The sequence below is a fragment of the Indicator indicator genome, chromosome 31, assembly GCF_027791375.1.
Source record: "Indicator indicator isolate 239-I01 chromosome 31, UM_Iind_1.1, whole genome shotgun sequence".
NCBI classification, from domain to species: Eukaryota; Metazoa; Chordata; class Aves; order Piciformes; family Indicatoridae; genus Indicator; species Indicator indicator.
The window spans coordinates 11,946,921-11,961,082 of NC_072040.1; the positions used below are offsets into that span (position 1 = coordinate 11,946,921).

Here is a 14,162-nt window from a genome sequence, read left to right on the forward strand (position 1 = left end):
CTGCTTGAATAACTGGACAAAGGCAAAGACAGAAGAGTTTTTGGCCATTCTCTAATCTGGTTCTCAAAGGAGGATGTTCAGTCGTTCAGGATCTCCATTTGGAAGTTCAATTTCTTGATAACAAAGGAGTTTCCACAAACAGCATCAAATAACATCCACCAAAAAAAATCCTGAAGTTTTTAATCACGTTTTGAGACTTCTCAAAATCAAGACAAACATCCTGTATTAAGAAACATCTCAGTGTTCTTCAGCAAGAGAAATAAAAAAGCTTTATTTTATGTAGTGCTGAAGCACATCCCAGGGAACTCTCCTAGCAGCAGCTCTGAGGCTACCAGGATCATTTGCTCACAGGGCTTCCAAATATTTACCAAGTTCTCAATGAGTGCTATCCTCATCCTCAGCAAAGTTTTACAGACCAACAGGTTGATTTTCCATTTGCCCAACAAACAAATCCCAGGTGTTTCCCTCTTCCTTCCTACCACTCCCAAAAAAAGAAAAAACTCCCAACACTCAGCAGTTGCCAGGGAAAAGGGCATTGTTTACAAATATTTGTACTTGATAAGAGCATTTATAATCTCTTACACAGTTGGGGGGAGTTTATTCCTCTTGCTAAAACATGCCTTAACATCAACTTCCTATTATCCTTCTTGATTAAAGCTTTTTATAGCAACCAAATTATTTTTCCCCTAAAAGCTCTAGTTTCTCGGTGTGCTCCTCACCGCAGTGCTGGGTCAGTTACCTGTCACTGCTGTGTGACACCTGCCACTCACTGAACTGAACACCAACATTTTGACAGCCCCACCATCTCCACTGGCACCACCCCAGAGGCATACAGCACCACAAAGCCTCCTAAGAGGTGCAACCCGAAATGAGGATTCACTGAGTTAATGCATTTCCAATGCCCCCTTACAGCTGCATTTCACCTTGGACTGACAGAGCAAGTTACAGATTTTATCATTAGTTTCACATCTACCTACACACTTGGTAATTCTTAGTGACCAGCAGGCAATATGAACATGCATAGAACGCCTGGATACAGGAACTTGAAGATACAGAATCTTATTTCTAGGTCAGACAGAAGTGTTAGATCTAACTACAGAGTCACAGAATTATTTGGGTTGGAAAGGACCTTTAAAGGCCATCTAGTTCCAACTCCTATGGCCATAGGCAAGGATATCTTGTATTAGATAAGACTGCTCGAAGCCCCCTCCAACTTGATGCTGAATACTTCCAGGGATAGGGCATTCACCACCTCTGGTTTAGATAGTCATGAGGTTTAGGGTGACAGGTTGGACTCGATGATCTTTGAGGTCTCTTCCAACCTTCTTGATTCTATGATTCTCTCTGGACAATCTCTTCCAGCACCTTACCATCCTTGTAGTAAAAAAGCTTCCTTTTTATATCCAGCCTGAACCTACCCTCTTCAAGTCTGAAACCACTGACCCTTGCCTTGTCACTACAGACCTTAGTAAAAAGACTCAGTCAGGAGAGATATTCAGATATTCTTTCAGAATATCCTCAAGTCTCTGCAAACGTTCAAACTCTGCTTTCTGTATGCAGGAGCTTCAGCAGCAAAAGAAAAGCTTCTCAGATAACAACTCTGTGTAGCATTTATTGGATTTGAAGAGCATAGTTAATGTAGTATCAGGGAAGGTGGTTTTTGACAGCTGTTTTTACTTGAGAAGTTCTTATCTATCAAGGTACTAGGAGTTACATTCTTCACTTTTTAAAAACAAAGCAAAACTTTCCCAAAGATCCAACTGCAGAGTCCTCAGAAGACTACTATTAGGTTTAGAACTCCAGATCCCAAACAAGGAAGCAACCCTCTCACCTTTTGCTCTGCAAGACAAATGAACATTTCATCTAGCTGAAAGTGAAATCACAATAGGCCTAGGAAAAACAGATGACTGCTCCAGTGAGATCTCACCCGGAGTACTCTGTACAGCTCTGGAGCCCTCAATATAGGAAGGACATGGACCTGATGAAGCAGGTCCAGAGGAGGGCCACAAGAATGATCAGGGGGTTGGAATACCTCTGCTATGAGGACAGGCTGAGGGAGCTGAGGTTGTTCTGTCTGGAGAAGAGAAGGCACCAGGGGACCTTAGAGCAGCCTTCTAATACCTGAAGGGGACACAAGAAGGCTGCAGATGGACTGTTTGCAAAGGGCTGCAGTGACAGGACCAGGGACAGTGGCTTCAAACTAGAGCAGAGCAGATTGAGATTGGATATCAGGAAACATTCTTTACTATGAGGGTGGTGGACCACTGGAACAGGTTGCCCATGAGGTGGTTGAGGCTCCATCCCTGGAGATATTCAAGGTGAGGCTGGACAGGGCTCTGGGCAACCTGATCTAGTGGAGGATGTCCCTGCTGAGTGCGGTAAGGTCAGACTGGATGTGCTTTGGAGGTCCCTTCCAGCCTGGACTATTCTATGACTTTGAGCTCTGTCCTTGTGTGGTTTTGATGCACCAAATCCAGAAACCTCTGGAGAGGTTGTCATAGGCAGTGTTTACTGTTATCAGTTAACCTGAAGCTGGACTGCTAAACAAGTGAAACATCTGAAATCTTTGAAGATTAAGACCAAAGTTCAAAGTTTTAAAAAAATCTACCACTCAAGTAATTGACCAAGTACTTAAACTGAGTTACTCAAATGCCTACAGGAAAAACCTCTTTGGGAGTTATCAGAGCAAAGAGAGTAGCAAAAAGCATTTCCATGAAAATCTGCCAGTTGTATCAAAAGCAGAGGCAGCTTCAAGCCAAGGTGTTCTCCATCCAGCCACCTGTTAGAGCCCTCCCTTCTCACTCTCCAAAACCTGGAAGCCCAAAGTCCCAGGGATTTAGTAAAAAAAAAAAGTGGAATAAGAAATAAGAAAGGTTTTATTCCAGAAGTTGTAGAAGTAAGCTCAGGACACAAAGGGTGATGGTTTGAAACCAAAAGAGGAAGATCCAGACTGGAGAGAAGGAAGCCATTTTTTCACACTGAGGGTAGTGAGACCCTGTTCCAGGTTGTCCAGAGAGGTGGCAGATGTCCCATCCCTGCAACTACTCCAGGTCAGGCTGTCTGGGGCTGCAAGCAACCTGCTCTAGTTGAAGATCTCCCTGCTGACTGGGAGGTTGGACTGGATGACCTTCACATGCCCCTTCCAATGTAAACCCTTCTGTGATTCTATGATTAATGAGACTCCATGCTCAAGTTAAGAGCTAGTTACTCACATTGCCAGGGGCTCCATTGAGTGCACCTGAGGTATTCACCAGTACCTGCTCATGGCACACCCCAGTGTGACCACCTAACACAGCCTTCAGCCTCCACAGATCTTTCTAGGACTGTAGGAGCCTCAGGCACCCATGGTTTGAGAGCAGCACTACAGGGTGCTGTGGCACATGCTTCACACACAACCTGGGCTTCAGCCTCCTCATGGCTCAGCAGAAAAGATACTCAGCTACAATTTCAGGACTGCATCAAGTGCAGAGAAGCCCCAAAGAAACAAATTTAGTTACAGACAGTTGCAACTTAGTTTTCTTGGTTTTTTATTACAGTTGCAAAAAAGAAAACAATATAAAAAACCACCTCTCTCCCACATATGGGCTTTATGCACTCCTCCCTGCAGTGTGTAAACTGAACTTCTGCAGTCCCCTCAGTGCCTTTGCTGCCTGCTCCTGGCTCACCTTCCTGAAGCAGTGACACCTTCATTTGCATCACCCCCTGCCATCTACTCTTACTGCTCTCACTACTTCACACAGAACTTTGGAACCTTTTTAGTACACAGAGCCTAGCTTAGGACTGCTACAAAACCCCAAATTACTACAAAATTAGTGGAAAGGTTTTGCCATGCCTGTTTTTCAGTCTACAGGGGCTATAAACTGATGAAGAGGAGTTAAAATAAAAGCTAAACCAAGCCAAGCTAAAGAGAATAAAAACCATTTTAACAGAAGCCAAGGGCATTGCTGAGACTTTTCACACAGCCAAAAGTCTAAAGGATCTCCAGCCTTTTAAGCTTACCTGTATGGAATCCCACCTGCTGGCTGCAAAGAGCTTGTGTATCATTTACTCATCTAATACCACTCAGATACACACAGTTACTTAACACCTCTGCTCAGGAAATGTGAAAGCAATGAAAAGCAACATCAATTCACAACTTTAATCAAAGGGTGGAAGGAAGGGTTGGATTTAAGGAGTTTTACAAAATATGAAAGGATGTACTCTGATCATAAAAACATCATCTCGTTTTCTTTTTCAGTGTATCAGGACAAGTCTCCCTCCTTAACAGGGGGCTGCAGGGAAGGGAAGGTATCTCCAACTTGGAAGATATGTGAAGGGCACATCAACTAAACCTGCACCTAAGGATTTCTTCCTTAATAACATATCCACATAGATGACAACAGATTAGATATACAAAGATATTGTGTGCCAAGAATGAGGTTTGTAGTGTCAATAACCAAGAAATGGTTGTAAAACACCTAAACTATTTAGAAAGTGTTAGAATTGTTAAAATCTATAGAAAAGAGCCCAAGAACCAATTCAGGATGAGAGAAATGAAACAAAACAGAAGTCCAGGCAGCAGAGAGGGCAATACAGTGACCAAACATCCCAAATGCACCTAGCAAGCTGATTTCTTCAGAAGCTGCACTTCAGTTGGTGTTAAAGAACAGTATCTGTAACTAGGGCTAGCTGGGAAAAACCACAACATGGTTCTAATGAAGCTGCCTTTAAAAGCATGCTCCAAAATCTCAGATTCCTAAAAACATCTTATTTTTAAGGACATTCCTAAGATCTGAGATGCAAATCCATGTTCTCAAACTTTCATGGTTTGAACTGGTTTGGCTGGAAAATTCTTTCTGGAGTCCAACCATTCTCTAACTCTACCCAATCTGGTGCTAAACCATGGCCCAAGCAACACATCTCTGCCTCTCTGAAACACCTCTAGGAATGGGGATTCAAACACCTCCCTGGGCAACCTGTGCCAGGCTTTGAGAACCCTTTCAGGGAAGAAGTTTCTTCTGATATCCAACCTAAAACTCCCCTGGTGCAACCTGAGGCCATTTCCTCTCATCCTGCCACTTGTTACTAAGGAGAAGAAACCAACCCCCACCTGGCTCCAACTTCCTTTCAGGGAGTTGTAGAGAGGAAGGTCTCCCCTGAGCCTCCTCCAAGCTAAAGAACCCCAATTCTCTCAGCCACTCCTCACAGGACTTGGTCTCTAGAGCCTTCACCAGCTTTGTTGCCCTTTTCTGGACATGCTCCAGCACCTTGTGGATGTTCTCCAGTCTTTCTTGTAATGACGGTCCAAAACCGAACCCAGTACTCAAGGGGTGGCCTCACCAGTCCCAAGTAGAGGGCAACAATCAATGCCCTAGTCCTGATCACACTATTACATATCCAGGCCAGCATGCTGGTGGCCTTCTTGGCTCCCTGGGCACACCCTGGCTCATCTTCAACCAGCTGTGGACCAATATCCCCCATGCAGCTTTCCAGTCTGTGTCGCAAGCCTGGAGCATTCATGGGGTCGTCATGACTCAAGCGCAGGACTCGGCACTGGCTTTGCTGCTTCTCAGCTCAGTGATCCAGCCTGGCCAGGTCCCTCCGCAGAGCCTTCCCACCCTCCAGAAGGTCAACACTGCCACTGAACTTAGTGTCATCTGCAAACCTAGTGAGAGTGCCCTCAATCCCCTCACCCAGATCATTGATAAAGATGTTAAACAGAGCTGGCCCCAGCACTCAGGCGTGGGGAACACCACTGGTGACCAGCTGCCAACTGAAGTTAGCTCCATTCCCCACCTCTGCAGGCTGGGCCTGTCAACAGTTCAGAATCCACAAATCAGTAACAAGCAGAGTACAAAACACCATGAACTTGTCCAGGTTCTTTCCTTAGAGTCTTTTCACCTCTCTCCCACCTTACAGTCAATCAAACTTCCTGCTAAGAGCCATGCAGCAGAAGAATTAAGATCTATCTCCAGCCCCATGCCTCACTCTTCCCCCAGACCCATATGTCCAAGTCCCCACTAGGCACAAACGTATTTGTTCTCCTATCTCACAACAGCCAGCCATTAAAAAAAATACACCAAAGAACTTTTATCACTTGCTACAAGGAAAACAAATTCTCTATTTCAGCACTGCACAGACTGCAATGTGCTATTTTATTGCATCCCTAGGCACAGCTAAGCACCCAGCCGCATCCCAAACAAACTGGCTGCATTTGATGCATGCTTTATGGAGGTGCTTTTTATCATCACAAATAAAATATCATCTGCTTTGGTCAAGCAGCTATCGAATTATGTCAGGACATGTTCTGGTTTGCTTTCTGATGATGCAATTCTAACACCGGCCGCACTGTAGAAATCCATAGAACCATCAGATATAACCAAGGCAGGAAACCATAAGCAAGCAGCCCTCTATCTCAAGCCTTGCACACCAAGTAATTTAGAATGCATTTAACCCCCTGTCATGGCTGTTTGCCCATTAAGGGCACATTAATCACAGGGCTGGGTTTTACACGTCATTCGTTAGCATTTGCAAACGTCTGCGCTGCACAGGCTGCAATCAGCGGTGCAGTGCCTAACCGCAGCTCACGCTGACCTCGCTCTTAAACACAGTTGTTGGAATCGATGTATCACAGCTACTGACACCCTCTGCCCACTGGCACTCGGGAGTCAGCCCCTCCGTACACAGCGTCCGCCGCCCCTTGTGCCAGCCGCTGTAGAAAGAGCCCGGAGCCAGAGGCTGTTAGGCTAGGGCAGGGCTGGGCGGGCGCATCCCTGGCACCGGAGCCGCTCTCCCTGCACAAAGTCATCCAGGCACCCTCCGCTCGGCGCTGAGCAAACACAGCACGGGCGCGGAGCTGAGCCGGGCCGGGCGATGACTCAGCCAGGAGGGCGAGATTCGGTCCCACAGGGTAAGGAATTTGGGCAGACGCGGCCGGGGGCCCACCAGCGCTCCCTACTCACCAGCAAACAGTCCACGTTCACTTCGGATTTGGGGTCCTTTAAAGTCACGTCGATTTTTTCAAACCGAGACTCAAAACTTTCTCCCGTCGACATGTTTCCGGAGATTAAAAGTTTCCCTTATTCCCGAGCAAAGTAAGGTTAAAAAATAATGAAAAAATAAAAAACAGGAACAAGTGAGCACAAAAGAGAAACCGCACAGCCTATGCCAGGCTGGGGAGCGCTTCCTGCCAAATCCCTTCAATCACAGAAGTCTCCGAGGCGAGTTCCCCCACGCTGAGAGAGACGAAGCAGAGTCCGCGCCGGGGGGCACGACGACGCTGCTGCTCCCCCCCTCCTCCACGCAGGCCCTTTCCTGGAGTGCTCACAAGGCCGCAGCAGCAGCAGGTCTCCTCTCCCTCCCTCCTCTGCTCGGACCCCAGAGTCTCGGTAACCTCATCCTCCCAGCCGGGGAAGCCGCCCTGGCAGCCAGCGTAGCGGTTCCTCCTCCTCGCCCTGAAGGAGCGGCGACGGGTTGGTGCCAGGTTCCGAAGTGCAGCTTTCTTTTCCCGGAAAACCAGGAGAAAAAGCGACAACAGAGAGAAGGGGAGGGGAAAAAAAAATAAAAAAAAATGGCAAAAGCCTGCAGGCACACCAACAAGGCAAAAATGGGAGAAAAGAAACAACACCCAGGTAGGAAAATCCTCTCGGCGGCGTGTCTCAGCGCCCTGAGCTTGGTCCTTCCATGAACACAGACGGGGGGAGCCCGGGGCGGGCCAGGGCACAGGTTGTCCCTCTCCTCGGCTGTGCCCTGCCCGCTGAGGGCGGGCGGCCGCTCCGGGCGGCACGCACAGGCCTCCCGCGGGCAGGGAAAGGTCACTTCAGCGGCGGAGCGACGGCAACAGCATCTCGCTTCCCCTCTCCCTCTTCTCGCTGCCTCCCGCCGCTGCCAACGCCGGCTCCGCTCCCTGCCTCTCTCCACCGCCTCACGTACGGGGCGACAGTCCGGACAGCTTCAGGATCGCCCCAAGGCTGCAGCGTGAGGGGCAGGAGGCGACTCAAAGGGAGGGCAGCGCGTCAGGCCGGCCGGCGGCAGGGGAACCTGCGCGAGACACCAACATGTCCGCCTTCCTGTTTGAACGGGGGGGCGGCAGGCGCGGCGCGCATGCGCGGGGCGGCACCGGCTTCGGGGCGGGGCGGGAGGCCTGCGGGGCGCGCGCGGCGGGGGCGCGCCGTGCCCGCCAGGCACAGCGAGGAAAGGGCGGGGGAGTGGGCGCGCCCGGAGCGGCGGCGGGGCGGGCGGGGCGCCTGCGACAGCCCGCAGGGACGCCGGGCCCTTCCGGGCGGCGGCTGTAGCGCCCCCCGCAGCCGGGCCCTCCGCTTGGCCCCGCGCCCCGCCGGCGCAGGTGTGTACCGAGCCCACGGCCGGCGTCCCGCTGGGGGAGGCGGCTGTGCCCCGGGAGGACGTCGCCCGCCCTGCGTATGCCTCGGCTCCCTGAAGGCGCCCCAGAGCTCCCCGCGCCTTCCTCTGCGGGAGCCCAGCGTTGCCATCCTGCGGGCGGGCGCTGCACGGTGGGCCTGTGCCCGCCGCTGCGAGGGGACAGGTGCCCGGCAGGGTCACCCCGCTCAGGCTGCCCGCGGCGCTCCTCTTTGGCTGTAGGAGGCCCTGCTGGAGCAAGGCTGAGACCTGGGGAAGTTGACTTCCAGAGATCCCTACTAGCCGTGCTGGTGTGTGCCTGGGGAAAGAGAAGCACCTTCCCCAGTACCAGAAGTTTAGAGCATTCCAGTTTATGTGCTGGCAAGAGCCATGTACACCTAAATCAGAAAGAACAGAGGGATGCAGCATTACACACACAGGCCATGCAGAGTGCCTTTGCGTTGCCAGTCTAAACCTGACTCTCAAACTCCAGCAGGGACCGTTCCTTCGAATAAGGAAACCTCTGTAAAGTCGTTATTTCAAATAATACACAATCACAGAATACATCCAGTTGGAAGAGGCCCCCAAGCTCATCCAGTCCAATCCTCGACCCAGCACTGCAGGGTCAATACCATGACCCTAAGCACAGGTCCACAGCTACTGGAACACCCCCAGGGATGGTGACTCAAGCACTGCCCTGGGCAGACCATTCCAAGAGTTGAGATCCCTTCCAGTGCAGAAATATTTCCTGAGATCCAGCCTGAACTTCCCCTGGTGCAGCTTGAGACCAGCAGCTTGATGCTTGACAGAGGCTGCTGTGCTGCTTCAATTCTTTGCCTTCCGCTGTATTTTCACAAAGATTGATCACAGTTATGTGGAGAATGTCAAGCCATTAATCTCTGGTCACTGAGCAGTTGCCAGTAGCAAACCTGAACCACTAAGAGGTATTGTCCAAGCCGTGGTTAAGAAACAAATGATCTACAGCAAAATGCGAAGGTGTTGAGCTGTTTGGTCTTGGATGTTCGCTGCTTGCTGTCTTGTTTTATTCAGAGAAAAAAAAAAAGAGAGGGCATTCTGTATTTTGCTTTTTGTTGTCTGCAGCTGCCTGCATCTTTGTTTGTGTTTTCTAATGAGAAGCATGCAAAGTCAAAGCAAAAATACATGCTACAGCAATGCTACACTCCTGCTTGCTTTCCCCTGGTCTGTGCTGCCTATTCTCACAGCCCTTTGATTTGGAAAGTTTGGACTCTTGGAAATGCCCAAAGAGAATGACCCCTGTGCTCTGCTGGCTATAGGGTGTATGCCAGGAGTCATTTCATAAGCGATGCAGCAAGTAATTCCTGAACTAACAAAGAAAATGCTTCTTACAGTCCTCATATTAAAGAAGATTAAAATCATCCATAGAAATACAGAGCCTTAATTCACAGTGCTCTTGGGCACCTGGCTTAGACATTACAACATATCCAGGGATGATGCCAGGCTTCATCAGGGTGAATTGAAACACCTAGCTGTGAAGAATGCAAAATTCATGAGGTCTGTAATAGAGTAAGGAAGAGGGAGCCTGAGTCTGCAGCTCAGTGGGCAAGGTCACCCTTAGCTGGTCTCCAGATGCTGCTTGTCTGTTTTGTGCACGGTACAGGGACTCTTGGAAATGTCAAACTTCTTCCCTCTTGTCCAGGCCTCCCTTCAACAAGGCTACACAGGCCTTACCCTCACTTGCCCATTGCATCTTTGCATTAATTTATTTTACAGTGGCTCAGCTTTGACACAGTCAGTGGAGAGAAGCACAACTCCCTGGCTGGGCAGCTTGGAGAATTTGTAGGCCCAGCCTCACCTACTTGTTTGCTAGCAAAGGCTCTTGCCTCTTGATCAGTACACCCAAGTACCTCTCCCAGTGTTATGGTGAGGGGAACTGCTGTGTCTGTGTCCAGCTGCATGCAATCTCAGTGCTTCAAACATATCTGTCAGACTGGGCTTTTCCCACAGCTACAGCAAAGTAAAAGTGCTCCTGAGTCTGTCTGTCTCAAACAGAAGAGAATTTGTGTGGGAGGTGTTTGCCCCACTGTCTAGGAAGCTCTGAGCACTGCTTTCAAAACCTAAAAGGCAGGCTGTGGCTGCAAAAAGCAAAAGGGAAAATCAGTTGTTACGTTAAAAGCAGGTATGGGCTAAGTGTCTGGGGTGGCAGTGCTGACATTGTAACTCCAGAGCACAATGTAATCGTTTCTGAGCCAGTGCTTGGGGCTTGGAGCCCATTTCCATGATCATCAGCCTGTTTGTATCTGTATGAGCAGGAGCTTGTGTATTTCAAGCACTGGCCACTTAGAAATCGTGGGAAGTTCCATCCTACCCAGCCAGGCAGGGCACTGAACGTGGTGGTGTAGCTTGTTTTGTGCTTCCTGATAACAAATAGACTAAAACTGGTCATTGCTGCTTCCTACAGTTGTTGTGTCACCTGTGCTGGAACTGAGCTAGCTTTTGTTGAGTGAAATGGAAGTTACTTAACTTATGCATGCCTTGATAACACTGAGCTGCAAGCATGCAAGCCTGAAAGATAATTTTTTTCTCTCTTTGAAAGCCTGTGGTCTCTAATTCATGAAAGTGTCTCCATGTAAGTGTCAGTGCCTAGCAGATAATCCTTAAGGAGACAGGAATCATAGTCCTCAGATCTGTGCTCTTGCCTGTTTTATAAGATATTGCTCTTGGTTTTGGTGTGATACCAGTAAGGCAAATTGACACTGACTTGCAAAAGATTGGAATTTACCATTAAATACAGAAAATCAGCAAAGTTACTCCATGGCTTCTGTGAAAGCATCATACCTTATCCAGGAAGGTAGCCGAGGCCCCATCCCTGGAGATAATTCAAGGTGAGGCTCGTCAGGGCTCTGGACAACCTGATCTAGTGGAGGATGTCCCTGCTGACTCCAGAGGGGGTTGGATTGATGAGCTTTGGAGGTCCCTTCCAAACCAGACCATTCTATGATTCTCTGATTCTGTGAGTCTATGAATCTGTGAGTCTATGATTCTACTTCTAAAGAGCAGCTGTAACTGTGTATGGTGTAGGCAGCACTCTTGTAGGTCAGAACAATAAGACTGCATCAGAAGAGGTTTCAGCAGTGCACAGCTCAGGAAATGAGCAGACAGCAAAAACACGAGCAGTGGAATACTCCACAAGTGTTAGCAGGGCCCTCCCTCAGCAGGTGCTGTTACCCAACCCTCTGGTGAAAAAGCTCAGAAAAATTGAGTGAAGCATCGTGTGGTGAAGCCAAAGGCCCTCCAGATATCTTAGGGGGCTGGGTGTGCAGCTTTCAAAGGCACACACTCTTAGAGTGGTAGAAAAAGCCAGGGTACATCAGTTTCTGCTGTAACTGCTGCCTTCAGAAGAGCTACAGAGGCAGAAATGAGCCTGCCTGCTGTTCCTCAGGCTCAGCCAGCTTAGGGGTGCAGGCTCTACCTTCACATTCAACTTCCTCTTTAGTCAACATGAAACCTACAGCCGTTCAGTCCCGTTACATTGAGCCTGCCTTTGGTCCACCACCCTCTTTGTTTGCCACAGAGAACTGGCTCAGGTTTGCTTCAGGACACTTAAAAGTCTCTGGACACTTAAAAGTGCAAGCCAGTGTTGCTCAAAGCTCTGAGATGAAAACGGTGGTCAACAAACCCAGTCCTTGGGCAAAACATTCTGCCACTGCTAAAGCTCATCTGGGCAACAGAAAGGCCTTTGGCAGGAGCTCCCCACTTCAGGCAAGGGCTGATGGCTGCTCATGCAGACATACCTGAGCTGACATTAGGGAATGCTAAAGTCACACCAACACTGACCTCAAGGTACTTACAAAATCAGGAAAAAAAAATCTGGGTTAGGTGGTGAATGCTGCTGGCTGTGGGTAGCTGATGGAAAGCCACAGTCACACCTCTTGACTGCAGTGCAGCTCCCTCACCTCCCCTGGGGACTCAGCTGTGCACTGAGACAGCTCCTCAAGGGATTACAGACTGTAAGGTCAAGGTGCTCTGAGTAGTGCACACGTTGAAATGCTCTAGCAACAGGGGAGAGGGCCTAAGGAAAGGTGACAGATATTAGTCATGTCATCGAGTGCACCGAGAACGGGCACGGTGCTGCTTCAGCAGGAGGCCAACTGTGCGAGCTAGGGGAGAACAGAAACAGAATCACAGAATGCACTGGGTTGGAAGAGACCTTTAGAGGTCATCTAGTCCACCCCTCTGCATTGAGCAGGGACATCCCCAACTAGATCAGGCTGCTCAGAGTCCTGTTAAGCCTGACCTTGAATGTCTCCAAGAATGGGGCCTCCACCAGGGCTCTGGGCAACCTGTTGAATGTTCCACCACCCTCACGCTAAACAATTTCTTCCTAATGTCCAACCTAGATCTGCCCTGCTCTAGTTTAAAGCCATTGTCCTTCATCCTGTCACTCCCAGCCCTTGTCAAAAGTCCCTCCCCAGCTCTCCTGGAACCCTTTCAGATACTGGAAAGCTGCTCTGAGATCTCCCTGGAGCCTTCTCTTTCCCAGGCTGCACAACCCCAACTCTCTCAGTCTGTCCCCTCTGATCATTTTTGTGGCCTCCTCTGGACCCTCTCCATCAGGTCCATGCCTTTCTTGTGTTGAAGGCCCCAGAAAATTAGACAGAAATGGCCTAGACAATTTGCTGTGGATATACTAAAAAAATTAAAAATAGTATCTTTGGGACATCTGTAGCTGCTGAACCAGTGCATCATGCACATATAAATCTGTGTGCTTTTCCTGTCTCTCACTGGCTTTAGTAAAGATGTGAGGCTCCTGGGACATAACCTTGCATATTTCAGTTTATCCCAGCTTCTTGACCAAGGGCAGTTGCTGTTTCCTCTTACAGCACAGCACATTTTCAAGCACTGGATTTGTTTGGTTTTTTTCATCCAGCACTGGATGTAAAAGGAAGAAACTGTTCTGCTGCCTGTGCCTGGTGAGTGAAGCATAGGAAATGGGTACCCAGTTGTCGTTCCATTGCCTTGAATGAGCTAGAAAGAGGCAAAAAAAAAAAAAAAATCACCTTTTGGAACTTTTGCAAAGACCTTGTTTGATGGAGTTGTATCTGAAAACAAACTGTTGCAAGGGAGGAAGTAATCTGGAAGGGATAAGTAATCTGGAAGGGATTGTCTGCCCCAGTGCAAGCACAAATGCGCTGGCTGCCAGCAGCCAAGGGCAGAGTTGTATAAAAGGGCAGTGTAGGCACACCCAGAGTCACTTCTGCTGCATCTGTGAGCCCAGAGACAGGCAGCAAGGACAGGGTAAGGATCTGGTCACCACATGGCTCAGGCCAATACCAGCCACGACTGCATATACAGGACAGGCTCCCTTTGCTTTTGTGCCTTAAAAGTGCAGAAAAAAAGAGAAAAGCCTGAGACCAATGTACAGCAGCAGCTCACAAAGTGAGTTTAAATCAAATCAAAACAAAACTCCAGTGGAATGCTGAGAGCGTCATACCTCTCTGAGGACAATTTCCATGGCAAATGCTATTTTCCCACTGCAGCCACTTGGAGGGTACAGAAAATGTTAAGATGCCAGAAATTCTTTATTTATCCTGGGAAAAAGCTTTTTATTTGCACTATCTCAGAGCTTAAAAACAGCTTGAGTGCTGCTTGCTCAAAATCTTCAAAAACCCAAACAGACTCAAAGAAAAGCTGCAGATAAAACCCAAAACATTAGCCTGGAAAAAAAAAAAGGAAAGGTTTCAGAAAGTGAGGAGTATATTATAGCAAGAGTTAGAAATTAATCTCCTGATGGCACTATTTATCAGGATATAAAACATAAAATCTGTGATTTGTGGCTTTTTACTTGG

General features: G+C 48.6%; 1 protein-coding gene across 1 annotated transcript in view; it reads right to left on the minus strand.

The window, feature by feature from the left end:
- Nucleotides 1-7,065, minus strand: part of ROCK1 (Rho associated coiled-coil containing protein kinase 1) — a 109,587-nt gene extending 102,522 nt beyond the window's left edge. Inside the window, exon 1 of the mRNA XM_054394762.1 lies at nucleotides 6,942-7,065. Within this exon, the coding sequence (XP_054250737.1) occupies nucleotides 6,942-7,034 (93 nt within the window). The 5' untranslated portion in view covers nucleotides 7,035-7,065. The remainder of the gene's footprint in view (nucleotides 1-6,941) is intronic.
- Between the last annotated feature and the right edge of the window lie 7,097 nt (nucleotides 7,066-14,162).